The sequence below is a fragment of the Ceratotherium simum genome, chromosome 3 (assembly GCF_057802395.1).
Source record: "Ceratotherium simum simum isolate JZ-2026a chromosome 3, ASM5780239v1, whole genome shotgun sequence".
Classification (NCBI taxonomy): Eukaryota; Metazoa; Chordata; class Mammalia; order Perissodactyla; family Rhinocerotidae; genus Ceratotherium; species Ceratotherium simum.
Genome location: NC_141902.1, coordinates 66,859,616 through 66,886,234, shown reverse-complemented (window position 1 = coordinate 66,886,234; position 26,619 = coordinate 66,859,616). Strand labels below are relative to the sequence as shown.

General features: G+C 51.2%; 1 protein-coding gene across 1 annotated transcript; it reads left to right on the top strand.

Moving 5' to 3' along the window:
- The first annotated feature begins 12,733 nt into the window (after window positions 1–12,733).
- CYP11A1 (cytochrome P450 family 11 subfamily A member 1) lies at window positions 12,734–25,404 on the top strand. The gene is made up of 9 exons (XM_004421803.3): window positions 12,734–13,053; window positions 16,753–16,908; window positions 18,805–19,004; window positions 20,005–20,208; window positions 21,232–21,389; window positions 23,403–23,569; window positions 23,845–23,923; window positions 24,420–24,617; window positions 25,080–25,404. The coding sequence occupies exons 1-9, from the start codon at window positions 12,785–12,787 to the stop codon at window positions 25,209–25,211; spliced, it is 1,563 nt and encodes a 520-aa protein (XP_004421860.2). The 5' UTR covers window positions 12,734–12,784; the 3' UTR covers window positions 25,212–25,404.
- Window positions 25,405–26,619: the final 1,215 nt, after the last annotated feature.

The following is a 26,619-nucleotide window of genomic DNA, read 5'->3' as shown; positions in this document are numbered from 1 at the left end:
TCTAGCTGACTGCTCTGGCTGGCGTCTTCGGTCACGAGATGCAGGGTTGCAAGGTCGTTTTGACACAGGCTTAGGATGGCCTGCACAGCTGCTTCACAGTCCCGCGTGGATTTTATTGTACTGCCTTAAAGCCTATGCAGCTTGCTTGCTGGATTCGCCTGTTAGACTAGGGAGAGGAGTCCCCAAAATCTGTCCACACTGGTATGATTATCCCCATTTTAAAGATGAAAAAATTAAGGCTCAAGGAGCTCACCTAGGATTTGAACCCACAACTCTCTGGCTCCAAAGCCTTTGCTTTGTTTCACAATGCAAAACTATATTATTATTATGTCTGTGGTCTGCCCAGCACCTCCCTGTGTGGTTCCTGAGCCCCCATCAACCACAGAGGCTGCTGGTCCCTGGCTGCAGGGCTGGGCAGTGACACAGGCCTGACTATCAGGCCCAGCATGGCGGCCCTGTCCACTGTGATTGGACTAAGGCTGAGCATGTGACCCAGGCTGGCCAATCAGAGATCCTCTGTGAGAGCTGTGGATGTTGGAGAGGGGGGTCCCTCTACCTCTGGGAGGGTGAGCTGCCTGGACCACAGAGTCTAGAGCTGCCCTGGCTTCTTTCCTGCCATGTGCAGGTGGCTGCAGGAAGGCACAGCCAACATGGGAGAAAAGAGAATCAAGAGACAGGGAAAGAGTTACAGACAGAGCATGTGAGCCCTGAAACACCATTGGATCACCAGCTTCTACTCTGACTTTTCGAACTTACGTCAATGAATTTTTATTTATTTATATCTATTTTTGTTTAAGCCAATTTGAGTTGCATTTCTGCCACTTGCTACTGAAAGAATTCTGACTAATTCTATTCTGTAATTAAATGTGTTTTCAACACGGAAGCTCTTCCCTGTTGGAAAGGGAAAGGTAACTGGAGTAGTCACAGTTCTTGATGTCAAGTGACAGAAACCTAGCTGGAGCTGGGTGACACAGACTGGGGGTTTGCCAGAGGGACAGGATTGTAGCTGGGCCTCTGGGGCTCTGGGAACAGGGACAAGGTCCTGGCCATGACCAGTGTGCTCAGAACTCTTCTCTGAGTTTCTCTGGCTCTGGCTTCCTTCTCCCCATTGGCTTCCTCCCTCTAGGTGGACAGAGCACGGCCTTACATCTCACCACTTGGCCACCAGAGACGGACTGTTGCTCTTTTCTCACATGAACTTCAGAAGGTTCTGGAAAGGACCACAAATGGCCCGGTCTGGGTCAGTTGACACTCAAGCAGAACTGTCATCTGTGGCCAGAGGGGAGGGTTACTTGGGACCCACCTCTGTGTTTTTGAGGTCTTTCCCAGAGAAGAAGGGGTTATCATGAGACAGGGAAGTACCCCACAAAGTGTCAACCACAGAAATGGAAGTACCGGCCATCTATTCTGTACTGGGCACTGTGCTGGATGCTGGGGGTTTCTGAGGTTCCGGGCACATTCCTGCCCCCTGCAAGTTCTGCAGTGGTTGAGCAATAGACCCAGATGTCAGACAGGGTCTGATTCTCAGCTTTATTCTTGGGAATGGAAGGGCCAGGCTTCCTTCCCATCCTTTCCTGACTTGGCCTAATTTACTGTGGACAAAACTGCTAGCTGGGTGTGTTGACGCCAAAATGAAAACTACATTTCCCAGCCTCATGTGGCTAGGTGCAATCATGCAGTTAAGTTCTGGCCAATGAAGTGTGATTGGACTTGTGTGGGACCTCGAGGAAGGCTGCTTCAATGGAGCTGGCTCAGCAAGGACCGCCCCTTTTGTCTTCTTTAGCTCTTCCTCCTTCTGGCCAGCAGCGTGGTTAGAGCTCTGGCAGCATCTTGGACCATGACGTGGCCATGGGGATCCAAACCAAGTGCAGGAAGACAGAGCCAGGTTCTCGACAGGACCGACATGCTAGCCCCGGACTGCCCAGCTCTGGGCTCCCTCCGTGTGAGAGAGAATATGCTCCCGTCTCGTGTAAGCCTGTGATTTGGATTTTCCCTTTATCCATCCAAATCTGATCCCAGTCATATAATTACCTTCTCGGTCACAGGCAACGTTTTAGGTGGATCTAAATATGTACTACCTCTGCTCTGAGAGTGCAGGGTGGTTACAGAATGTGGGAGGCAGGAGGGGGAGGAGAGAACACAGGCTTTGTAAGCACTGGCCAGCCCTGCTGAGGGAGCCAAGAAGGGCTCAGGCATGCCGGCTAACTGTCCAACCGCACCCATCAGAGAATTCACCTTCCCATCGTGAAGGGCTTGGGGAGGGTGGACCCTAACTTCCTATCACTTTTGAGAGGGTGAAAGTTTCAGTTTGGGCACTGGCAGGAACAGAGAGAAAGGGAGGAAAAATCATGTAGTATACATATGTGTATATAATATATATACACAGGAAATATATATATGATTTCATTACTTCCTGCAGTAGTCTGGAGAGGTAGGTGCTAATTTTTCCGTGAGCAGATGAGGAGACTGAGCATTCGGCAAGGGCCCACAGCTGGTGGGGATGCATATGAAACTTGACCACATGTTTGTCAGTCTACACTCTAAAGTCCACTCAGACTTGAACTGTCTGAGTTGGAGGCTGAAGGCGTGGGAGGCATATCCGGAATGACCTTGTGGGGTTTGGAGGGTATAGTGTAGGACCCATCAAGGCCTGAGTGCACGGACCTGGTCTCATTGCTGGAACCCAACTACTGGGTCTCCCGGTGTTTGGTTTTGATCTCAAAAATCTAGCGTTTGAGCATTCTGTCTGGGAAACAAATGAGAAAATGCCAGGTGTGTGACTGTCTCAGAGTTTCTTCTTCACCTAGTCTCCTCATTAGATGGGGGATGCTCCTAGGCTGATTGACACTTAGGTAACAGCACACTGGTAACTCTGCGCATGGCAACCCAGGGAGTAGGTGAGCAGTGTCCTGGATCCCTGTCCCCAGGCAGTGGGTGGGATTGCCCTTGTAATACACCATGGGTGATTGGTCCATGTGACTCTGTGCCGTCTCCTTTATTCCTACAAGGGGATCAGTGGACATTCGATTCCAAGCAGCAGAAATTCCAACACAAACTGGCTGACACTATAAAGAGGATTCGTTACTGGGAAGTCTCAAAGGAGGCCCAGTTTAGGGCTGATTTAATCCAGCATCTCTACAGTGGCATCAAGGGCCTGGTTTCCTTACATCTTTCTATAAACCGGCTCCCCTTTGTAATTGCGAGATGGCTGTCCCAAATCTCTGGGGCTGCAGGCATCCTCAGTATGGGTTAAAATATGTCCACAAATTCCTTGGCACTTCCTTTAAAAGGTGGAGCCCAGTTCCTTTCTCCTTGAATGTGGGCTAGACTTCGTGACTCACTTCTAACAAATAGAAAGAAGCAGAAGTGACCACGTGTAACTTCAGAGACCAGGGCGTGAATGAGAATGCAGCTTTCTGCCTGCTGTCACTCAGGTCACTTGCTATGGGGAAAGCCAGCCGCCATGTTGTGAGGACACTCCAGCAGCCCCAGAAGAAGCCCATGAGGTGAGAAACTGAGGCCTCTGACCAACAGCCACTGAAAAGTCTTGAAGGAGGACCGGTTCAATCTAGCGAGCTTGGAAGCTGATCCTTAGCCTGGCCAAACCTCAGGTGACAGCAGCCCCTCACGAGAAACCCTGAGCTAGAGCCACCCAGCAAAGCTGCTCCTGGGTTCCCGGCCCACAGAAACAACATGTGTTGTTTTAATCACTAAGTTTTAGGGTAATTTGTTAAGTAGCAATAGATAACTAGCATAGTCAGCCTTGTCCAGGGAAAATGACCTGCTTCTAGAAGCTCTTTCAGAAAAGTGAAGAAGCTACTGTCCCAGAAGCCTCCAGCAAACCCTTCCTCACGTCTCGTTGGCCCAGGCTAATCACAGGATTATCCTTCAACTAAGGACTGGCCGGTGGGTAGGATGAGGCCGATAACCTCTGGCCTGGGCCATTCATGGGGGTCAGTGCCCTGAGACAAACAGGCTGAGGGAGAAATGCAGAGGCCTGACCAAAGTTGGGGTGCTGCCAAGAAGAGGACCACAGGTCTTCCATGCCACGCAAATCAGGGCTTCTTCCAGGGAGGAATGTGGGGCCACTTAAAACAAACGGATTGGCTTTAAGTCAGGAATTGATGAATTTCACCTTGGTTCTGAGATTCTATGAAGAAAAATGGCTGACAGCTTGTCTCTGTGGAAGCTCATTGTCCCTGTGCTGCCTGTGAGACTCGGCCTTCCTTGCTGATGTCATTCCATGCTCCAGGCCGTCAGTGAGGCACAGCAGGCTCCCCCCAAACTCTCTCTTTCAGAAAGTTGTGCCTGGATGGGGCGGTGGTCCCTCCTCTGGGGAGAACAATAACCCTCTCGATAAATGCAAATTTATATATTTTTTTTGCTAAAAACTACTGCTCTCAATTTATTGGAAGTGGTCCAACACTCTTGGAGTCCTGGGTCCAGTGGCTGTGTGGGAACAACTTTCATTGTCACAGGTGATCCATGGGCTGGTAAACATGACAGAAGGGGTCAGGGGGACGTCAGCTCTGTGCACGCATATTTGGGGTAACAGCTTTACTGAGATATAATTCACATACCACACAATGTACCCTGTTGAAAGCGTACAATTCGATGGTTTTCAGGATATTCACCGAGTTGTGCAATGATTACCACAGTTGATTCTTGAACGTTTTCACGTTCATCATCCTGAAAAGAAACTCCACACCCTTTAGATATCATCCCCTCAGCCAAAGCACCGCCACTCCACTTTCTGTCTCTTATATGTGTGTTTTAAATATATCCTTTATTTGCTGTCAGATAAGATTCTGAAAAATCTTATCATATTGTCCAATGTAAAACAAGGTATCATGCAGACGGTTGTCAGGAAATGTTGTGCGTGGCCTGTGTGCACTTTCTGACATGCACGCTTTTATCAAGTGGACTGTAGTTTTGTTGAAACTCTGTTATGATTGATCCTTGTTGCCTGGGAAGGTGGTGGATGCAGGGTGGGGGTGTGGGTGGGGGCTGACCTCGGCTGAATTGGGTCTGGGGATGTGGTGTGGGGTTGTGCAGGCAAATCAGAGAGCCAGTGTGTGGACAGGGAGGAGTTGACATCCTGGGTTGAGTGGTGACCTGATTTGCCAAGATTTTGGAGTGAGTACAGAGTGGCCTTACCGCAGACCTCAGTTCAAGGGTCCCAGGGCTCCTTCTGAGTCAGCCATGCTGAATCACGGCCTCAGATCAGGGCCAGCTGGGGAGGAATGATGAGGATTGGGGTTCAAGGTGAAATTCCTTTGTTTCTTCAAGTTCCTCCAAGGCCTGGGGGATGAAGGCCTTGTCATCACCTCCACTTCCTCCTCTGGCCTTCCCCTCTCTCGTCAGCTAGGTGCCTGCTCTGTGGAAGTCTGCAGTGATTGCTGGGCTGGCCTCACACAGGGCAAGCCTGGGGGAGGAGCCAGCCACGCCTCTGCAAATGGCCACTCTTGACTTGGGCCCATGTGGCCCTTTGGGGAGCTCAAGGCCTGGCTTCAGGCCTGCTTCTGCTCCTGCTTTGCTCCGGTGACCCAGGGTAGGTCTCTGCCCCTCTCTGGACCTCAGTCTTCCCACTTGTGTAACGGGAGAGCAAAGAAATGATACCTCAGGGCCTTTCCAGGTCTTTCAGGCTTGTGACATAGTTCAGTTTAGAGTAATGTGGTCATCACTCTACAGTTTGCAGGGTGTTTCATCACATTGTTACTGCCCTCATTTAGTGTCCTCAGGCCCACTTCTCAGAAGCGTGGTCAGGGGACTGAAAGCCCAGGGCTGGGAGAGGGACCACTTGAGTTTGAATCCAAGCTCTTTTGCTGGTTAATGCTGTGATTTTGGGCAAATGCCCATCCTGTCTACACCTTGGTTTCCTCGTCTGTAAAACAGGGAAATTAGTACCTACCTCTTAAGGGGGGTGGGAAGATTAAATGGAATAATGCCTGTAAAGTCCCTGCACAGAGTCAATGTTCAATAAATTCCATTGATGTAGACATGGAAAGTTATGGGGCTTGACCAGGTGCAGAAATGGAAAACCAAGATCTTCTTGATGTTCCCGAATCCAGATGCTTGGGTGGCTGGTGGCCTGGGAGCACACCTCTCTACGTCTGTTGGGTGTTGGTCTGGTTTGCCTCCCATTAGCAGTGTGTTGAAGGGAGCTATGGAGGAGTCTAGAGCCATGAGTCAGGAGGCTGGAATGAGACAGGCATGGGGTGGCCTGTGGCGTGAGCTTCAGGCAACTGGACAAGGTCATGTCCTGTGCACTGGGGGCGGAGTTCTTCCTTCTTGCAGAGCCACAGTTAGGGAAGGGCAGGGTTCCAGGTGGAGAAATGTGCCCAGGGAGTCATTTCCCTTCTTGTAGTCTGTTTCTCCTGTCCCTTGTCCTGGGCCCTGCTCATCATTGCCAGGCATGGTTGAGTCAGGGTACATTTTACTTTCCTTACCCAGAAAGAACTTTCTCTGGAGCCGATCTCCTTCCTGTCCACACTGGCCTTGCCCCCACTCCCTCAATCCCCCTCCACCTGGGCTCTGGGACTGCCTCACCTGCTCTCCCGGCCCTGCCTCCCACCTAGTCTCTCCTTTTCCCTCTGCTGCTCTCTCCTGCATAGGTTTCCCTTATTTTTCTCCAAAGAAGCAAAGTAAAATGCACCCTGACTCAACCTGTCTGCCCCATCCAGGTACCATCCGGGTTCCTCCTGCATCGCCGGGTCCTCCAAGGGAAGGTCCACGCTCATGATTCATGGAGTGCGAGGCCTGTGCGGAGGCTTCCGAGGACAGTGTTCTCCAAGTCCTGGTGACCCTGTCAGGTAACTCATTTCACAGAGAGGGACACTCACTCTCAGAGAAGGTGCATACATTTCTCAGGGTCACCGGCTGGCAGGAGGCAGAGCCGTAGCTAACCCGGTCGGTTTGATTCTGAGCTGTGATCTAACTCCTTTCTGTTTCGTCATCTCCCCTTGTTCTCATTTGTTCTCTGGAATTGATCCTTCAACTGTCGCCTTGGAAGGGAGGAAACTGGCAGGAAACCAGCAGGCTGTGGATGGTCCTTCTTAGCTTAGGCAAACCCTGCCCTGATCGGGCCCTCCGGAAAGCAGCTCAGTGTATAGGTCACAAATGGCACAAAATTCACAGGAATGAAAAGTGCCACCACTGACTGACCCAGACCCAGGACCTCTCCCTTGGTGCAGTTTGACAACATCATCTACTCTCCTCTTGAAGACTCCATCCTCTTGGCTCTCTCCTGCCTTCTCTAAGTGCTTCTCCTTTGTCCTCTTTCCAGGATTCTCATCTTCTCCCATGCCCACCGAGGGGGCCACCAAGCCTCAGCCCGCAAATCCCGCTTCATCCCTCTCCTTGGAGGCCGGAATCCTTCTAGCCTCCCCCGACTCAAGGCTTTCTTGCTGCCACCCACCGCTGTGCTCTTCCCAAGGGCAGGGCCCGTGTGTTCCTTGGACCCCTCCCAACCCCCCATGCCATCACAGCCCAGTGCCTGGAATAGAGATGTTGAGCGTTGCAGGCGTGGGAATAAATAAATGCACCTGTCCCTCCACACCTTGGTTGTTACCCCACAAGATCTGGCCCACCTAACCACCCAAGTGACCTCTGAATCTCAGAGTTTTGAACTTAACAGAATAAGGCATAGATAACCTCATTCACAGAACGTCATGCGGCTTTTCCAAGAGATAGTTCAGGAGCATTCAATGATAGAGGAAATGCTTATGACAATTTGGTGAAAACGCAGCCGCACATAAAATTGCATGAACACGATGACCATAGCTGTGTGCACAGAACACCTGGAGGGCTTCTGGGGCAACGTGTCGAGGTTTGCTTCCTGGATTCATTGAACCAAGAAGGCTCTCGGCCCAGGGACACCAGCCACAGTGAGGCCAAGTGAGAGGTGCCGTACTGATAATGTAGAAGATTCTTCCTCAGGGAAAATGATCAGCCTAACTGCCAAGTCATATAGCTGCTGACATTGGGGATCTGTCAGCATCCTCCCTGATGACCTTGCCCCAAAGCCACAGCTGGACAAGCCTGGCTCACATGTTCTGAACTGGCCAGCATTTTGGGTCCTGACTCTTAAATTTGGAGTCCGGGGAGGACTCCTAATGGACTACCAAAAATAAGTAGACATTTGAGGAAACGTCTAACAAGAAAGGCAGGGACCAAAAACAGAAAGAAGAACTCAGAGGAAACAGACAATTCAGAGAACAAAAGAAAACTGAAAACAAAAACAATAAAAACCAACCTGAAAAACAATGCTGTGATCAATATCTTCAGAGTTTTGAGAAGCTATCACGTCCATCCTGTGTCCACATCCAGAGACAGGAAAGGGCCCCAGGGAACTAAAAAACGCAGGGTGGAAATAAAAATTGCAACAGAAGCGTTGGAAGCTTAAGCAGGGAGTCTCTCAGTAGGTGGAATAGAACACAAAGAAATGTAATATGGAAGAGATGAGAAAAGCATAAACAAAAGATCAATCCAGGAGGTTCACATATGAATACCAGAAGTTCCAGAAATAGAGAAAAGAAAAAATGGAAGGGAGAAATTATGAAACAAATCATACAAGAAAATGTCCAGGAATTTGAGGACATGAGTTTCCCGATTGAAAGAGCTTGCCAATCATTCAGCCTGAGGACTGGTGTGGCAAGATATATTGTGAAATTCGAAGCAGCCAAAATAAAGAGAAGCTCCTACGAGTGACGGGAGGAGGAAAGAAAGCACATACGCAAGGGTTCAGGAGTCAGAAGTCCAAAAGGCTTTGGACTTCTCAGTAGCAGTTCCGGAAGCGGAAGACCATGAGGCTCTGCTTTCAAAATTAGTGTAAAAGATTGAAAATTGTTTCCAACATAGAATTCCATATCCAGCTAAACTCTCAATCAAGTGTGAGGGCAGAATAAAGACATTGTCAGATGAGCAAGTTCTCAAAATTTTACCTTTCAGGCACTCTTTCTAAGGAAGGCACTGAAAACAAGAGAGACATGGGATCCAGGAACAGGAGCAAGAAAAAGGATATTTCCAAGATGAGGGTGAGGGGAGGTCCCTGGATGACAGCCGTGCGTGGGCTCAGAGATGAGCAGCGTAGATTGGGGAAAGTGAGTGGGTGGAAGGCCCCACAAGGGATGCTCCCAAGAAGAAACAGAGAAGGAGAGGAGCCTCGTGTGCTTGATTGTGTTGAGAAGAGATTTCCATTCTCCTCTGGGAAGTGGCATCAAGAGTTGGGAGGGCTGGAGCAGACAATTGCTCTTTTTCCTTAGAAGCTTAGTAGTACCGTGATGGCTGGGTTTGTATGTCAGCTTGGCTAGGCTGCAGCCCTCAGTCATTCCAACACTAATTTAGGGATTGTTGTGAAGGCAGTTTAGAGGTGATTCAAGTCCATCATCAGGTGACTTTAAGTAAAAGAGATTATCCTGGACACTCTCGGTGGGCCTGATTCAATCAACTGAAAGGTCTTAAGAGCAGGACTGAGATTTCCCTGAAGGAGAAGAAATTCCGCCTGTGGAATGCGGCACCAGCTTGTGTCCGAGGGCTCTGGCTGGCCCTCCTGACGGCTGCCCTGTGTATTTCAGACTTGCCCAGCCAGCCCCACAATTGCATAAGCCAATTCCTTGCAATAAATCTCTTAATACATATCTCCTTCTAGTTCTGCTTCTCTGGTGAAACCTGGACTGGTGCAAGAGCTAAACGAAATGTTAAACCACCCGTATGGATTATTTGGATAAAAGTTTACATCGAAGTAAAAATCAAACAATAAAATTTCAACCACTCAGAAAAAGAAAGAAGAAAACAGGAAAGAATTAATTAGAAGAAGGGCTGGAAGGAAATACATCAACTATTTTTTCCAGGGTTTATGTTTATCTCAGGGTGGTGGAACCACAGGTACTACAGTGGCAGTTCCCACAACAAACCTTTCTGCCCCCCTCTTTCCGTCAAACACTACTTTGTCTTGAGAATTTCTCTCTTTGGTTCCCAGAATGTCCCCTTAATGAGGTAAAGCATATAAGGCATAAATTAGAAGTAGGATGGCGCAAAATGATCCAACTTACCTGTATTAATTTAGGTACAAACTATGTTTGAAATGTAGGAGTGTGGTGGACTTTCGGCAATATAACTGGTTGTTTACTGTTGTATCATTCAGAGTTCCTAGTTGTCAAGAACAGAGTTCACTCTAGCTGATATTTCACAGGGAAGGGATTTATCAAGGGATGCCATGTAGTTCACAAAATCTCCTGGAGGGTAGATAATCAGGCTGGACTGCCAAGGTGTCAGGAACATTGTCGGAATCACATTCCAGGGCTGCCTCGGTGGCCACCGCTGACCCCCACAGGGCTCACATGCTGCAGCCGGCCCAGGCTGGAGGTCTCTGCCACCACATGTGCCAGAAAGGGTTTCACATGGTGCCTGCTTCATCATGTCACTACCTTCTCAACCAAAATTTCACCAGGGGGCATCTGATTGGTGGAGCCCAAGACATCCGCCTGCATCCCAGTGGCAAGGGATGCTGGGAAAGTGAGTTTCTGGCTTCTGCCTTGAGAGGGGTGTGGAGTCATTAGAGGGAGAGTCTCCAAAAAAAAAAAGCAATCTGTGGGTATTTGGGCCTGGGCAGCCCAGCCCTGGATGCCCAGCGGTTTTTGATAAAAGCCAGGACCACATTTATCTGCCCCATAAACAGTGAGAGTCCGATTGATGGCTGCTGCCTGGGCCAGCAGGACAGATGTTCAGGTGTGGCTGTGCCGTCACCCTTGCTGGGACCCATTGTGTGAACTGCTGCCCCTTCCCTGCCAGATACATTGCCCCACAGAGCTTCTCAGGGCCAGGGCTCCCAGTACCCCTGACCCTGTTCTCTGTGGTGTGGCGGGATGGGCCATGTCCTGCCCCCGTGACTATTCGCTCACCCTTGAGCCAGGGACTTGCTTCTCCTTCCCATCATATTGAGGAGGGGGAGCTGTGATACCAGCTCAAGACAAGGTTGACATAAGGGAAGCCATACTGTAGAAAAGAAACCCTATTGTAACTTAGAATGACCTCTGGCTAACTACCCCAGGTAGCTATGCAGCCTCCAGGAGATCTAACTTTTCTGTAGATTTTATAACCCCTGCTTGTGCAAATACCTCCCAGCTGCGATAAGATGATAACTTTGTTCTTTTGAGTTCTTTAGCAATGTCATGACTCCTGAACAGAGAGTCTATGCTGATAGCCATCATCAATGAAAACTGAAAGACCTGGTGTGGCAACCTCCCAGAATGTAACACCAGAGGGTCAACATTCCTAACTCCCTCCCCTCTAACCCACCGGCCTATATAACTGCTGGAAGATCTTCTGCCCCTTTAAGACAGTTCTTTCGGACATTAGTGGGCCATCTTCCCCCTTGCTAGCAAGCTGTAATAAAGTGCCCTTTCTCTGCCACCATCTTGCCTTTTGACGACTGGCTTTTGTTTCGCAGCGAGCATATCGTGCCCTTTGTGTGGTAACAGCTGCACCAAAACTTGATTTGAGTTTAATTCTTTCTTATGGCAGTGTCCTCTTTGTGAAGGCCCATTGTTTTTTACACACAAAAAAGACACATTTTTTAAAAAACATGTTTTTATTGAGGTAACTTATATTCCATAAAATGCAAAAATCACAAGTGTATAGCTCTGGAGAATTTTCACATATGTAAACACACAGATCAAGAGAGAGACCATTTCCAGCACCGCAGAAATTTCTCTCATGCCCTCTCCCAGTCATTACCCCACAAGAGAACCACTTCTAACACCATAAATTCATTTTGCTGATTCCTGAAATTTGTCAAAATTGAACCCAACAGTCTGCCCTCTTTTGTGTCTGGCTTCTTTCACTCAACATTAAAGACTCAAGAGGCGCCGGCCCCGTGGCTTAGCGGTTAAGTGCGCGTGCTCTGCTGCTGGCGGCCCAGGCCTGGATCCCGGGCGTGCACTGACGCACCGCTTCTCCGGCCATGCTGAGGCCGCGTCCCACATACAGCAACTAGAAGGATGTGCAACTATGACATACAACTATCTACTGGGGCTTTGGGGGAAAAAATAAATAAATAAATAAAATTAAAAAAATAAATAAATAAAGACTCAGGAAATTTTAATTTTTCTTGTTTGTCCTTTTCTCAGTGTTCTACAATGAGCAAATATGACTGTAGTTTAGTTTATTTTTTACAGATAGTAGTATCTTTAAATATAGTAATAGCAACACCTGCCAATTACAACATTTTCAGAAAATATAGGGTATTTTTTTTTTTCCAAGCAGAAAAAGTAGAACTTTAAAAATCAGGGAACTATACATATATACGTGTATGTATATAGCAGGGCTGCAACTAGGATGTATGCTGCCCCAAAGCTGCAAGATGGCTGCGACCTCCTCTTGGGCCCCTCATTACCCCCGAACCCAGGCTGTCCGCACATCCTCACGGTGTCTGCCAGCAGCTGGGTCCCACAGCAGGGATCAGCAGGAGGCCCCAGCAGAGGCAAAGGCACAAACTTGTATCATTTCTGTGCGCTCTCAGAGGCCTGCTGGGGCTGGTGCTGAGGACAGAGACAGTGGGCTTTCCTTGTGCTTTGGGGAATCTCTCCACTGCAGAAATTCCAGACTGAGCCTTGGGAGGGGCTGTGCGTGGGCCGGAGCCAGCAGGAGGAGGAGGGAGGCTGATTGCTTTATCAGCTTCTCGTTTAGCCTTGAGCTGGTGGTTATAAGCTGGGGCCCAGGGGCCCAGGGCCAGAGTCATCCCTGCTGCAGTGGCAACAGGGACAGTGGCAGTCGTGGGGACAATATGCTGGTCAGGGGGCTTCCCCTGCGCTCAGTCCTGGTCAAAGGCTGCCAGCCCCTCCTGTGTGCCCCTCGGGAGGGCCTGGGGCATCCCAGGGTGCCCACTGGAGACGGAGCCGGCATCTCCAGTCACAGTCCTCGCCCCTTCAATGAGATCCCTTCCCCTGGTGACAATGGCTGGCTAAACCTGTACCATTTCTGGAGGGAGAAGGGCTCAAAGAAAATGCACTATCACCAACTCCAGAATTTCCAGAAGTATGGCCCCATTTACAGGTAAGCCTGGCAGAGGGTGGGGGCTGGCAGGATAGGGAGGCAGAGGGGCCTGGGCAGCTCTGCAGTGCTCCCTGCTCCCCAAATGATCAATTCTCCTGTTCCAGGCTCTTGTTCACCATGGTTTTATTTCTTCCATGCCTGAGATGGTGGCAGGAGGAGGGATAAGGCTTCCAGACTGGGAGTTCAGTTCCCAGCCCTGAGCCCTCTACCCTCCCCAGGTCCCACACCCTTTGAAACTTTATGGGGTGGATGGTAAGAGAACAAGCCCTGTTAACTGCCTCCCTACATCCACCACCCTCGGGACACCTCGGAAGGTAAGTTTATCAGCCCCATTGTCAGAAGAGCCTGAAGCTCAGAGAGGTTAGGATTCTTGCCCTGGTCACCCACCTGGATCCCAGAGCCTGCTGGGTCCTGTCTAGCCTTCCCTCTCAGCCCTGCTTGTTCTGGTTTAGCAGTTTCTAAGGTGGGTAGCCTTCAAGCCACACCTGGGTTCTTTTCTGAGAGCATAGTCGAGGGGGATGGGAGGTAGTGGAGGTGGTGGTTGGGGAAGGGAGGGGACACCAGGAGGGATAGTGCATTTTAGTTTAAGTGAAGGATCAGGAGGGGGAAAGGGCATCATGTGACACATCGGCTGGCTTGGTGGGTGGCATGGGGGTGAGAGGGCAGGCTTGTTTGTGTAGGGTCCAGCTGCTCACTCCTCAGGCTCACTCCCTCTCTCTCCCACAGCACCCTTGAAGTCTAAAGGGCCTTTTTTTTACAGCTGGGTAGAGGCAGGCAGGCCCCCCAGGCTGAGCTCCAGGCTTGAGAGGAGGCTGTTCTGAGTCATTCTTCCTTTCTCTCTCTCTTTCTCTCTCGCTCTCTGTCTCTGCTAGGCCTGTCAGTGCCTCTATCCCCAACCTCACTTCATGGAGATCTCTCTTTATTCCCTGCTTCCTGCCCCCCAGGAGGGACTCCTGATTTTGTCAAGCCCCTTTCTGTTTTCTGAGTCACTATCATCCGAGCCTTGCAACTTGTCCTTGAAATTGATGTTGTTATCCCTATTTTACTGATGAGGAAACTGAGGCCCAGGAAGGAGAAGGGTCTTGCAAATGTCGCACAGCTCATCAGGGCAAAGTCAGGGCTGGAACTTCAACTGTCTGACTTCCAGTTGGTGTGTCATCATTATATTCTAACTTATAGCCTGGAAATGATAAACTTCTGATTAAACATGAGGAATTTAAAATATAATTTTCATGGGGTTTTTTCTTAATACAAATGCTGTTCCTGTTCTTTACAGAACAATTTAGAAAATATAGACAAGCACAAATGAAAAATTGAAATCAGATGCAATCTCAATTTTGATAATATTTATGTACCATTAAGAATGTGACTATATTATATACGCTGTTTGGTGTTGTCCCACAGCAATATATCAAGGACTTCTTCCTCTTTTCTCTCTCAATATAATTTTTTGTGTGTGTGAGGAAGATCAGCCCTGAGCTAACATCCGATGCCAACCCTCCTCTTTTTGCTGAGGAAGATTGGCCCTGGGCTAACATCCGTTCCCATCTTCCTCCACTTTATATGGGACGCCGCCACAGCATGGCTTGACAAGCAGTACGTCGGTGCCCTGGCGGGATCTGAACCCGCGAACCCCGGGCCGCTGAAGCGGAGCACACGCACTTAACCACTGCGCCACCAGGCCAGCCCCTAATATAATTTTAAAAGGGAGCATAGTAATCCATAGTACGGACGAGCCATATTTTTTTAGCCAGCTCTTTAAAGTGGACATCTAGCCCACGCTGGGTCATTTTGCTATAGAGACATTGCTGTGATGCGCATCCTTATCCATCAGGCATCACTGTCTGATGGTGGATCATTGCCTTGGGCTAGATTCCCAGAAGTAGAATTGATAATAATAATAGCAGTTCAACGCTTTGCTGAGCTGGGGTGGGGGTATGGAGCTAGTGGTGTGAGGACACGAGGTGGCTGGAAAAACACTGAGGGCATTTTCTGGAAGGTAGGGGACAGAGGCCGGGAGACCTGGGAGGGAAGGTAGGCCCAGGCTTTGTGGGCCAATGGTTAAGGCAGGCTCTCTCTCCCTGCCAATCTCCCTCCCTCTCCTCCCCCTCTCTCCCCCCCATCCTCCTCCCTCCCCCTCCCTCTCTCCCTCTCCCACTCCTCCCCTTCTCCCCTTCCCCCTATGTCTTCTCCCTCTCCTCTTCGGAGAAGAAGGAATAAGGGCAGGAAGGGAGGGAGGGAGGGAGGGAGGGAAAGAGAACTTGACTTGTACCTGTATGTTTTTATGATATTTTGCCTTAAAGCATATCTTGGTTTAACTTTCTAAGGCAAAAGGCAGATGCAAGTGAGCAGTGGAATTTTCTGTTTCTCAGCAGCTGTATTTTATAGAGATGGCCTGCAGAGTGTCTGTGAGGTAGACCTATACTTAGGGCCCATTTTACCACAGTTTTATTTTAATAGAGACAACGTGCTTTGTCGGGTGCCTGGCTCTTGGGGGCAGGGTAGCCACACCCAGAATTTCAATCCTAGAGCCTAGAAGGGGTTGCCTGCCCTGTGTCTGGCCTGCCTAGCAAGCTCCATGGAGTCACTGCCGTCCAGGGCCACTCCAGTGGTGACACGAAGGGGCCGTGTTTCTGAGCTCTGGGGTGGGTGAGGGTGGAGGGTGCTGAGGGTGTGATGCACGGAAAGAACGAGCCTGGGACAGATGGAGGGCTTGACAGTCCATGGAAGGCCCTGGGAGGGGTGTGGCCCTGGGCCTGGGGACGTGCTGCGGTAGGGCAGCACCCACCGTGGCGACAAGATGAGCATGAAGTTGTCAATTGTAGACTGCCTACCAGGAGTCCCGTCCACAGACGTCTTGTCCTCTTATCCTTCAGCAACCCTGCGAGACTATATTTATCTCTGAAGGGGAGGAAGACTATCCTCTACCCACTCTGGGTCCTTTCTGGCTGGGCTACAAAGTAAATTGACATGAGACCGAATAGCAGGAGACAGTCAAACAAAGCTTTATGACATGTATACATGGGAGAGACCCAGGGAAACTGAGTATCTCCACAAATAGTGGAGGTTTTCACCTTAAATAGCATATTCGGGTAGACAAAGGAGGATATTGGGGGTGGGGGGAGTCAGCTATGGGAGATTACCAGAAAGCATGGTGAACAAGAGTATGCAGATTTAAGTCCTGCCTTCCACACTGATAAGTTTCTAGAGATAAGGTCATCCCCTCTTCTTCCCAGAACAGAGAGAGAGATACCTTTACAAATGGAGATTTCCCTTATAAATGTAAATGTCTCTTACAAATGATAACTTCTACTTTTACTTGGAATGGGCTTAGCAAGGGATGTCCCAGTCTATCCATACCCAGAGTTAAATTCTTTTAGGCAGTTAGTGGGGTGGGGGGAGGTCAAAGTTTCTTTCAGAGAAAATAATCAAGGTAAAGAGACATATTATGAGGTGGCCAATTCTGATCTCCCACATCTCCATTTTATAAAAGAGGAAACAGACTCAGGCGGGGACAGCCTTGCCTCAGGTCACACAGCAAGGAGGTTGTGGCACGGGGCTCCACTCCCAGCCCGTCTGCTCTGCGCTCTCAGCCGTGAGGTGGTTACAGATGAGCTAAGTCCCAGGTCCTGATTGCCCAGGGTCTGCATGGCTGTCTTCGAGTCCTTATGTCATAGCCTCTCTCCTCGGCCCCTCCAGGGAGAAGCTCGGCAATGTGGAGTCAGTGTATATCATTGACCCTGAAGATGTGGCTCTTCTCTTTAAGTTCGAGGGTCCCAACCCAGAACGATACCTCATCCCGCCCTGGGTCGCCTACCACGAGTATTACCAGAAACCCATTGGAGTCCTGTTTAAGTGAGTCCTGGGCCATCTCCCAGGGGCTGGAAGGAGACGGTGGGCAGCTGTGACGAGGGCAGAGGCTGGGGGTGAGGGGCTGGGGCCAGGCCTCCCCTGCCCATTCTAGCTGGGGCCCCTGGGCAAATCCCCATCATCTTCCTGCCTCCATAAAACAGATGACAGCGACGGTGAACTGCTCTGCCAACCTTCAGGAAATGGTTGGGCTGAAAATCTTAATGAGTGATTCAAGACCCTGAAAAGTTCTCATTTACTGCCTCGTTGGTTGAGTCTCATCTAACTGGGTACCTACTATGTGCCAGTCCTTGTGCCAGGCTCTGGAAGAACAGTGACAGTTAGGACAGGGCCCCTCACAGAGTCCTTCACAGTCTAAAGGGGCAGTGAGAAACATGGATGAATCAGTGTATTTAAGTGTAAGGGATACCGTTTTCCATCAAATTGCTCATCAAAAATTTAAAATGTGACCATATCAAGTGCTGGTGAGGATATGGAGCAATTAGAACTCTCATAGATTGCTAGTGGGAGTGAAAACTGGTGCCACCACTTTGGAAAATGGTTGGACGTTACCTCGCGCAGCTGAATATTCACATATAAGGTGTAATGCTTCTGCTCTCTGGGATATACTCCAAAGAATATCCCCCACCCCAGGGGGCCTGTCCTGGAATGCTGGCAGCAGAGCTGTTCATAATACCAAAAACCAGGAAACCACCTAAATGCCCAACAGGAGCATGAATGAGCGAGTGGTGGTGTACACATGTCAAAACGATTGGACTCAGGCACCCACAGCTCTACAGATGAGACTTAGAAATATAAAACTGAGTGAAAGAAGCAAATCATGACAGCTTTTATAAGAAGTTGAAAATAAGTATATTTTTTAAAAGTATGTTTTAGAAATATGTGTAGATCATGGGCCGGCCCCGTGGCTTAGCGGTTAAGTGCGCGCGCTCTGATGCTGGCGGCCCGGGTTCGGATCCCGGGAGCGCCCCGAGGCACCACTTCTCCGTCCAATGCGAGGCCGAGTCCCACGTACAGCAACTAGAAGGATGTGAACCTATGACGTACAACTATCTACTGGGGCTTTGGGGGGAAGAACTGAATAAAATAAAATCTTTAGAAATATGTGTAGATCAGACGAAACTAGATACAAAAGCAAGCAAGGGGGTCAGGTTGGCGGTCCCCTCGCTGGGGAGGCAGGATGCTGGGGGAGGACCAGGTGGGCACGTGGACATTCCTGTCAAGTTCCTAGTTTTCATGTTGGGTGGTAATTTTATAATAACATTCTTATAAACAAACATAGCCCCTGAACTACAAAGAGGGCTTTGCACTGATCTATTTTCAAGAAAGGGCCACAAGCTGAGGTTTATCATTAACCCAATTCTGGGCATCTGAGATCCTCTCCCCACAAAGTGAGTAAAGGGACGTGTTGGGGTGCAAAGGAGGAGAGATCAGTCAACTGTGATTGTGCAGGGCTCAGAAAAGGTGACAAAGAGGGACCTTGAATGGCAGGAGGTGAGCATTGGCCAGGGGGAAGGGGAAGAGGTGGAGAAGGCACGTCTGCAGCCGAGGCAAAGACCAGACGGCTTGAATGTTGCTTAGAAGCTCTGAGAATATGAGTTCTTAGCTCGCAGCTGCAGCACAGGGAGTGGAGGGAGGTTGGAGCTTTGCGGGGTTCTGTTCTCCTTCACCCTCTTTCTTCCTGTCCCCTCCCCCCGGCCAGGCAGAAGCTAGAGGAGGTGAGAGGCTGAGGGTGTTGGGAGGAGGTGAGGGCAGGGGTGGACGTGAGTGCTGGACTCTGAGCTGTGGCTCGGCCTCCTGGGAGAGCAGAGTCAGTCCCCTCTGTGTTTGCCAGGCCAGGGGTTTGTGACCATGAGGGCCCGAGGGCCCATGTTTTCTCAGGAAGTCCAGAGACTGGAAGAAAGACCGGTTAGCCCTGAACCAGGAGGTGATGGCTCCAGAGTCCATAAAGAACTTCATTCCCCTGCTGGATGCTGTGTCTCGGGACTTCGTCAGCATCCTGCACAGGCGCATCGAGCAGCAGGGCTCCGGAGAGTTGTCAGGGGACATCTGTGAAGACCTGTTTCGCTTCGCCTTCGAGTGTAAGGGGCTTGCACCTACCTGGCAGTAGTCCTGGGGGTGGGAGCATGCAGAGTCCCACCTTAAGACCCAGCATAGACCCTGAAGAAGTGTTGGGATTGGCTTCTGGGATGAGCTGCTGAGCCCATCCTCCACCATCAGCTGCACACTCTCATCTGGCATTCATGCTGTGGGGGCAAGCGTCTCCAAAATGTAGGTCCCCATTGCCACTATTCTCCAAAAGCCAGAGCTTGGCTCAGCCTTTCCTTCCACTAATCTCCCTCCCTTTCCTGGGACATAGACCTTTGAGGGCTGGGAGGGGAAGAGAGGGTTGGGTGGTTAATCTGAACTGGGTAGGAGTTCTCCAGATGGGGTAAGGACATGGGGTGGTATAGGCAGAGGGGACAGCACATGAACGGCCCTGTGGCTTGATGGGGATTATGTGATCATTGCAGGAGATTTGGGATGCCCAGAGTTGTATGAAATCAGCATTCAAATTTCTGACCCAGTAGGTGGGAAAAACTTGGGGTTGTTGTGACTTTTTAGGTCCAGCCAGAATGGGTCCTGGATGGCCAGTTACTGGGGATTTAAGTCTGCCAGTCTCCTGTCTGATCTGTTTCAGGAAGTATTTGGCCAGTTTGGTCAATTATAGATGAGAAATCTCTCTTCCCCTGAGGAAAGCCCAGAGGCTTCTTGGGGTGGTGGAGAGTGGGCAGAGCAGTTTCCTCCCAGCCTGGGCCCTCTCCCAGCTCTGCTGGAGACTCTGCTTCCCACCCAAGGGATCCCTTTTCAGGGTCTTCCACATGCTCCTCTGAAGGACCTGAGTGGTTGAGAGAAGGGCAGTCTCCTCAGCTTTGCAATTTCAGCCCGTTGGGACTCAGGCCTCAGTTTCTTTACTGAAGAAGACTGAGGTTAGGTGCAGGAGAGCCTATATGTTGGTGGGGTGGGGGTGGGGTCCTGGGGGCTGAGGCTCTCAGATGGCTGGGTTGGAAGGGGCTCCTCAGTCTCTGCCTCCCCATGCAGCCATCACCAACGTCATATTTGGAGAGCGCCTGGGGACACTGGAGGAGACAGTGGACCCCGAGGCCCAGCAGTTCATTGACGCTGTCTACAAGATGTTCCACACCAGCGTCCCCATGCTCAACTTCCCCCCGGGCCTGTTCCGTCTGCTGAGGACCAAGACCTGGAGGGACCATGTGGCATCATGGGACATAATTTTCAGTAAAGGTGAGGCCTATACCCTGGGCAGCCAAGTCTGGGGGCCAAGACAGCTCTATGTGTCTCAGAGGGTGGAAAACCCAGGCCTGGGGGCGGGGGGAGAAAGATAGCTGGAAGCCCCAGGCCTCTGCCTGCCTCTTTGTCCTGAGTTATGTCAATGGGCACTGACTTGCCATGTAGGAAACCCACCCCCTGGTGGGTAGGGATGGGTGTCAGGAAGGCACTGGAACCCTGGACGTGAGGCCTGAAGGCCAGCTATTGGGGATGATTAGATTTTTCTGGAGAAAGAGGATCAAAGATGTCCCTCATATTCTTCCAAGGAGTCCATGACCCCTAGAGGGTTAAGCAGCAGTGTTTCAGATGTGGCTGTGCTTGGTGACAGATTAGGACTTTGGGGAAACTGATTGGTAAGGTAGGGTGAAGAGGGGTGATTCGGGAGTGGTGATGATGCCAGACCTGGAGTCAAATCCCGTCTCTGCCCTGAAACCCACGTGACCTTGTGCATGTCACAGCCTCTACGGGCTTCTGTTTCCTTATCTGTAAAATGGGGAGGATATCACTTACCCCATACAGCTGTGGTCAAGAAGTAAATGAGGGGCCGGCCCCATGGCTTAGCGGTAAAGTCCGCGCGCTCTGCTGCTGGTGGCCCAGGTTTGGATCCTGGGTGCGCACCGATGCACTGCTTGTCCAGCCATGCTGAGGTGGTGTCCCACATACAGCAACTAGAAGGATGTGCAACTATGACATACAACTATCTACTGTGGCTTTGGGGAGAAAAAGGGCAAAAAAAAAAGAGGAGGATTGGCAATAGATGTTAGCTCAGGGCTGACCTTCCTCACAAGAAAAAAAAAAAGAAATTAATGAAAAACAGATGTGAAATGCTTAGCAGAGTTTGTTCTCAGTAAAACTCAGTCTAGAAAGCGCTGGGCTCCTGAATCCCCACGCCCTTGGTGTCACCTGTCACCAAGGATCATTCTCCTTCCCTCCCACCCGCAGAGACCTCACTCTTTTTTCTTTCCACCTGCCCCGCAGCTGAAAAATACACCCAGAACTTCTACCAGGACCTGAAACAGAAAAGAGACTTCAGCAATTATCCGGGCATCCTCTACCGCCTCCTGGGAAGTAACAAGCTGCCGTTCGAGGACATCAAGGCCAACGTTACTGAGATGTTGGCAGGGGGCGTAGACACGGTGAGGTGGCTCTAGGGGCACATCCTGTCCCCACCTGTGCTTATGTGCCCCTTCCCCACCAGCCTGCCTCATTGTTTGAAAACCTGCCAATGTGGAGTAGAGTTCCCTTTCCTGACTCCATTGCCTAAACACCAACCTCCTAGAAGAGTGAGGTCAAGTCAGGTCACCCATGGAGCATGCCTGGAGGCTGATCTGCCATTTTTCTTTGCCTGTGAGAAGGGAGGGACTAGGCGCAGGTGGCGAGCCCAGGTTCTGCATGGAGTCTCTAAGGGGGACGTCCTCCAGTCACGGGTAGGGGACACAGATCACTTGGATTCAGGAAGGCAGGCAGGACCTCAGAAAAGCTGGGAGCCAGCAGAATTTGCCCTGGGCTCTGCCCTCCAGGGTCTTTTGTTGTCTTCTGTCCTCTGGTTCCAGACCTCAGTCTGCCATGGCACCCCGGATGCCTGAAGCCATCTTCTGTGGTGTCTCCCTCACGCTCTTTCCACAGGCAGTATGGTACAATACCCCAGAAGCTTCTCTTCCTGAACATCAAAACTTATCTGTCCTGTGTACCATTCCTTTTTCCAGTATCTTAAAGTTCCCCATGCTAATGTGACAGTGAGGGTTACTTATTTAGTGTTGATTGATTATAGTTATGACTCAGGCACGGAGACTGTAAAGACAAACACGATAGACCTCAAATGTCCCAAAAGTCTCAGAGAGGAAGAGTGTGTTACTTTGCTGGGGCTGCCATAACAAAGCACCATGCACTGGGGGGCTTAAACAGCAGAAATTTATTTTCTCACGGTTCTGGAGCTAGAAGTCCAAGATCAAGTTGCTGGCAGGGTTGCTTTCTTCTGAGGCCCCTCTCCTTGGCTTGTAGATGCCTATCTTCTCCCTCTATCTTTACATGGTCTTCCCTCTGTGTGTGTCTGTGTCCTAATCTCTTCTTATAAGGACACCAGCCCTGTTAGATTAGACCCCACTCATATGACCTCATTTTACCGTACTTGCCTCTTTAAAGGCCCTATCTCCGCATACAGTCACATTGTGAGGTACTAGGGGTTAGGACTTCAACATATGAATTGAGGGGGTGGGGCACAATTCAGCCATGACAAGGAGGCAACATGTGCACAGATAACCACCACACCATGTCATGGGGCTGGATGACCAGGCACATACCAGGTACTGATAGCACTCAGAACAGGGGATGGACTAACACCGCCTTGCAGGACGCGGAGAGTGCTCCATAAAGGAGCAAAAATTCAACTTGTGTCTTGAAGGCTGTTGCCAGGAGGAGAGCGGAGGAATAGCATTTCAGGCCTAGGGAGAAGCATGTGTCAAGGCCCGCTGGGTGAAGAACTTTCTTTCCTAGGTATCATATTTATACTGTGCGCTAATGGAGGAGTTTTGATCCCTGTGACAGGCTGCAGATGGAGCCTTTGAGCAGTTTTAAACATAGTTCATTGTCAGTTATGTAGAAGAAATCTCCAAAAAATGCTCAACTGTACCAAAGCAGCTATTATTATTAGGAAACATTTATTAATAACGTACTATATGGCAGGCAAGGTCCTAAGATTTTCACGTGTTAACTTATTTAGTATTCACAAACAACGCTATGAAGTATGTTACTATTATCTCCCTTTTTTAGACGAGGAAAGTGGGGCACAGAGAGGTTAAGTAACTTAGTCAAGGTCACACAGCTAGTAACTTAGTTGACTACCTTATTAAACAAGTATCTCCTGAATACCCACTCTGTGGCCCTCTACTGGCTGGGCAGATGGGTGGGCTCTGGTGACATGAGGGATGAGGGCAGGGACAAGTGCTGCCCCAAACATTCCTGGCTGGGTGTTGAGAAAGGTTTCTTGGACAGTTGCCTTTTGAATTGTGTTTTGTTTTTGTGGATGGTAGTCTCTGGAAACTGGGATGAGGGTGGGAAGAGGTTCTTGGAAATGAAAATTTAGCATGGGTCTAGGTGTCCCAGGAGTAACAGGCCCTCCTGGTCTTCTGCACTCCCACATTCCCTGCTAGACATCCATGACGCTGCAGTGGCACCTGTACGAGATGGGACGCAGCCTGAGGGTGCAGGAGATGCTGCGGAAGGAGGTCCTGACTGCACGGCGCCAGGCCCAGGGAGACATGAACATGATGGTGCAGCTGGTCCCACTGCTCAAAGCCAGCATCAAGGAGACCCTGAGGCAAGCCCACGTCCACCCATGCCTGTCCCGCCCCACCCCCCCCGGGACAGGGCCAGGGTGGTGGCTGGGGACAGGGTTACAAGGATGGGCTGATGGAGGAGACTGGGAGCAGGAAGTGAGAAGTCTGAGGGAGACAGCTGGGAATGGGGAGGAGGAAACAGAACCTGGGCCCCGCCTTCAGATTCCCCAGGGTGCTGCGGCTGGGGCTGAGTCCATGCTGGGTGAGGGGCCTTGTCCTGGCCTTGGGGCGTCACCTGAATGCCCTCCTCTGGCAGACTCCACCCTATCTCCGTGACCCTACAGAGATACATCACAAATGACTTGGTTCTTCGAGATTACATGATTCCTGCCAAGGTGGGTACAGCAGGAGGGCTGGGGCCGTCGGTCAGACAGAGGAAGCTGGGGGCAGGCTGCAATTGCATATGGATGGTGGCGATGGGGGCTTCTGTCCTGCCTTTCTTCCTGGAGCTGGCTAGCGGGGTCTTCGGCAGCAGCAGCCCAAGTTTGAATGAAGGACGGGGTGGTAGGCACAGTAGGTGACGGTCTCTGGGATGTTGCTGGAGCCCAGGCTGAGGAGGGAGACCCCATGGGCTGCCTGGGTCTTGGGGGCCCTCTGGGTCTGAGGAAAGAGCAAGACAGTCCCTTTGGCCATCCCTGGCCTAGTGTCCTCAGTCGTGCCCATTTGATGGCTGAGGCTCGGGGAGGGGTGGGGCTTTGTTCAAGGTCACACAGTGGGCCGCGTCCTGTGCCTGTGAGCTGGGCAGCCACACTGAGGAGTGGGGAAGCTGCGTGATGCTCCGAGCTGCGAGGAGGTGAGGCCCACTCAGGCCTCTGCTCACCTTGTCCCCAGACATTGGTGCAGGCGTCCATCTATGCCATGGGCCAAGACCCCAACTTCTTCTTAAATCCGCGCTGTTTTGACCCGACCCGATGGCTGGATAAAAACAAGGACCTCGTCCACTTCCGGAACCTGGGCTTTGGCTGGGGTGTGCGGCAGTGTTTGGGCCGGCGGATCGCCGAGCTTGAGATGACCCTCTTCCTCATCCGAGTGAGTCTAGCCTAGGGACACGTGGGCACCCTGGGCTGGCCCTGGCCCTAATGAAGGCACAGACCCTCCTACTTCCATCTCTGTCCAGAGTCCAGGGAGTGCAGGCCTGGGGACATCTGTCTTCCGTTACTTGCCCTTCCCCTCCCCCACAATTCCCTGCTGTCTCCTCTTTGGGGCTAATCCTCTCAGCACCCACTGGTACCCCCTGGCCTTCTGCTCCCCCACAGTGGTGATGGGATGGGGGTAGGGCGGGATAAGGTTTTGTGGAAACTGAAGTGGAAGCCTGAAGCAAGGGGACCAAGCAGTAGGGTGTGTTTTCAGGCACTGTGCCGGGTTAAACAGGCCTGCTGGGACCCCTGGGAGCTCCTCAGATCACAGGCCCGGCCTACAGCTGAATGAGCCTGGCCCAGGGGAGCGAGACCATCCCCACCTCTCCCCTAAGCCCACCTCCTACTTTCTCAGATTCTGGAGAACTTCAGAGTTGAAATCCAACACCTCAATGACGTGGACACCACATTCAACCTCATCCTGACGCCTGACAAGCCCATCTACCTGACCTTCCGGCCCTTAACCCAGGACCCACCCCAGGCATGATCAGAGAGGTGGTGTGGGAAGGCCGGGGGTGGGGCCGTGGAGGTGTTCGCATCTTCAGTCCTGCTCCTTTCTGGCCGGCTCCGACAGGTGGAGTTGGCCCTCAGTGGTCAACTGCCCCGCTCAGCTGAGGCTCTCCCTTTCCCACCCCCACCCGCCCGCCCACCCTATGATGGCAATAAATGGCTGAACTATGTGAAGTGTCTGCATTTCCATCTGACCTCTGAGGTAGCCATCACTCCTGTGGAGATGCTCCCTGACCCGCCGCATCAACGTGGGATCTGAGCACAAATGGGGGACCTGAGGCAGTCACACTTGAAGCCATTTCTGCTGGGACCCACCCACCTACAGCAGCTTGGGAGCCAGCAGGATGAAGCTCCCCACTGCCTGGGGCTGTGTTCGAGGCAGGGCAGGGAGGGCTATTGCCACTGTGCAGCAGGCAGCAGGCAGAGGGACAAAGGACCTGGCGGGGTTCTGCCGAGAGAACAGGGTGGCCTGAGAGGGGTGGGCCAATCTTGGCTCCTGGGGCAGGCCCACCTATCAGGGGTGAGGCTCATGCAGGGCTCTGCTTGGCTGCATCCTGGGTGGGTCATGGGTACTTCCTGCCAAGGTCCAGCCAGAGCCTCGTGCACGGCCAGGGCCGAGGCCTGTGGGTGAGGGGTTGGTGTGAGGTGGCTGACCCCAGGGACGAGAGGCCAGCATGCTTCCTCTACCCCACCTGACCCTTCTCTGGGCTTCCCCAGGCCTCGCCTTCCTGCTCCAGGGGGATGTACCCACTTGTCCAAGCTCCGGGCAGTAGGCAGGGAGAATGCGGCAGAGTCTTTGGTGCATCATTCGGACTACCTGAAACCTGTCCCAATTTTGGCCCCCAGAATCCTCTCTGAGTTCCATGACTCCTGACCTGACCAGGTGCCCAACGCTTCCCGGCCCTCAGCTCCCCAAGTCTAAGTCCTGCAGGCAGACAGGGGAGCTAGTCCCGCCCAGCCAATTTGGCCTCTTCTACCAGGATCTGCAGGTTCTGAGTCCACTCTTGGAGACTTTCTGCTTTCCTTTCTCTTCTCCAGGCCTGAGTCAGCTTTACCTCAGAAATGTTAGAGCTGGAAAGGGCCTTACCATCAAAGAGGTCAAGCTTTGCGTGGGACAGATGGGGAAACTGAAGCCCAGAGAAGTTGCTCGAGTCACCCAAGGTCACACAGCACGCTTGTAGCTAGAACCCAGGCCTCCTGACTCTCAGTGGAGGCTCCTTCCCCCGGCTCCATCTGCTTTCTTGTCCCTTGGTACATTTGGACACAGCGTTGCCAGCTCAGTCTAGCCCTGGTTAAGGGGGTATTTCACACTAATATGCAACTGATTGCCACAGGCAGGCTTCAAGTCTTTCCCTTCTCAAGAAACAGATAAACCAAATGTGAAA

Bases quoted from the DNA above. Each gene is read 5' to 3' on its own strand.
- CYP11A1 (XM_004421803.3), top strand. From the start codon at position 12,785: ATGCTGGTCAGGGGGCTTCCCCTGCGCTCAGTCCTGGTCAAAGGCTGC. The intron at 21,390-23,402 runs GTGAGGTGGCTC...ATTCCCTGCTAG, and splicing joins TGGCAGGGGGCGTAGACACG to ACATCCATGACGCTGCAGTG. The intron at 23,570-23,844 runs GCAAGCCCACGT...CTCCTCTGGCAG, and splicing joins AGCATCAAGGAGACCCTGAG to ACTCCACCCTATCTCCGTGA.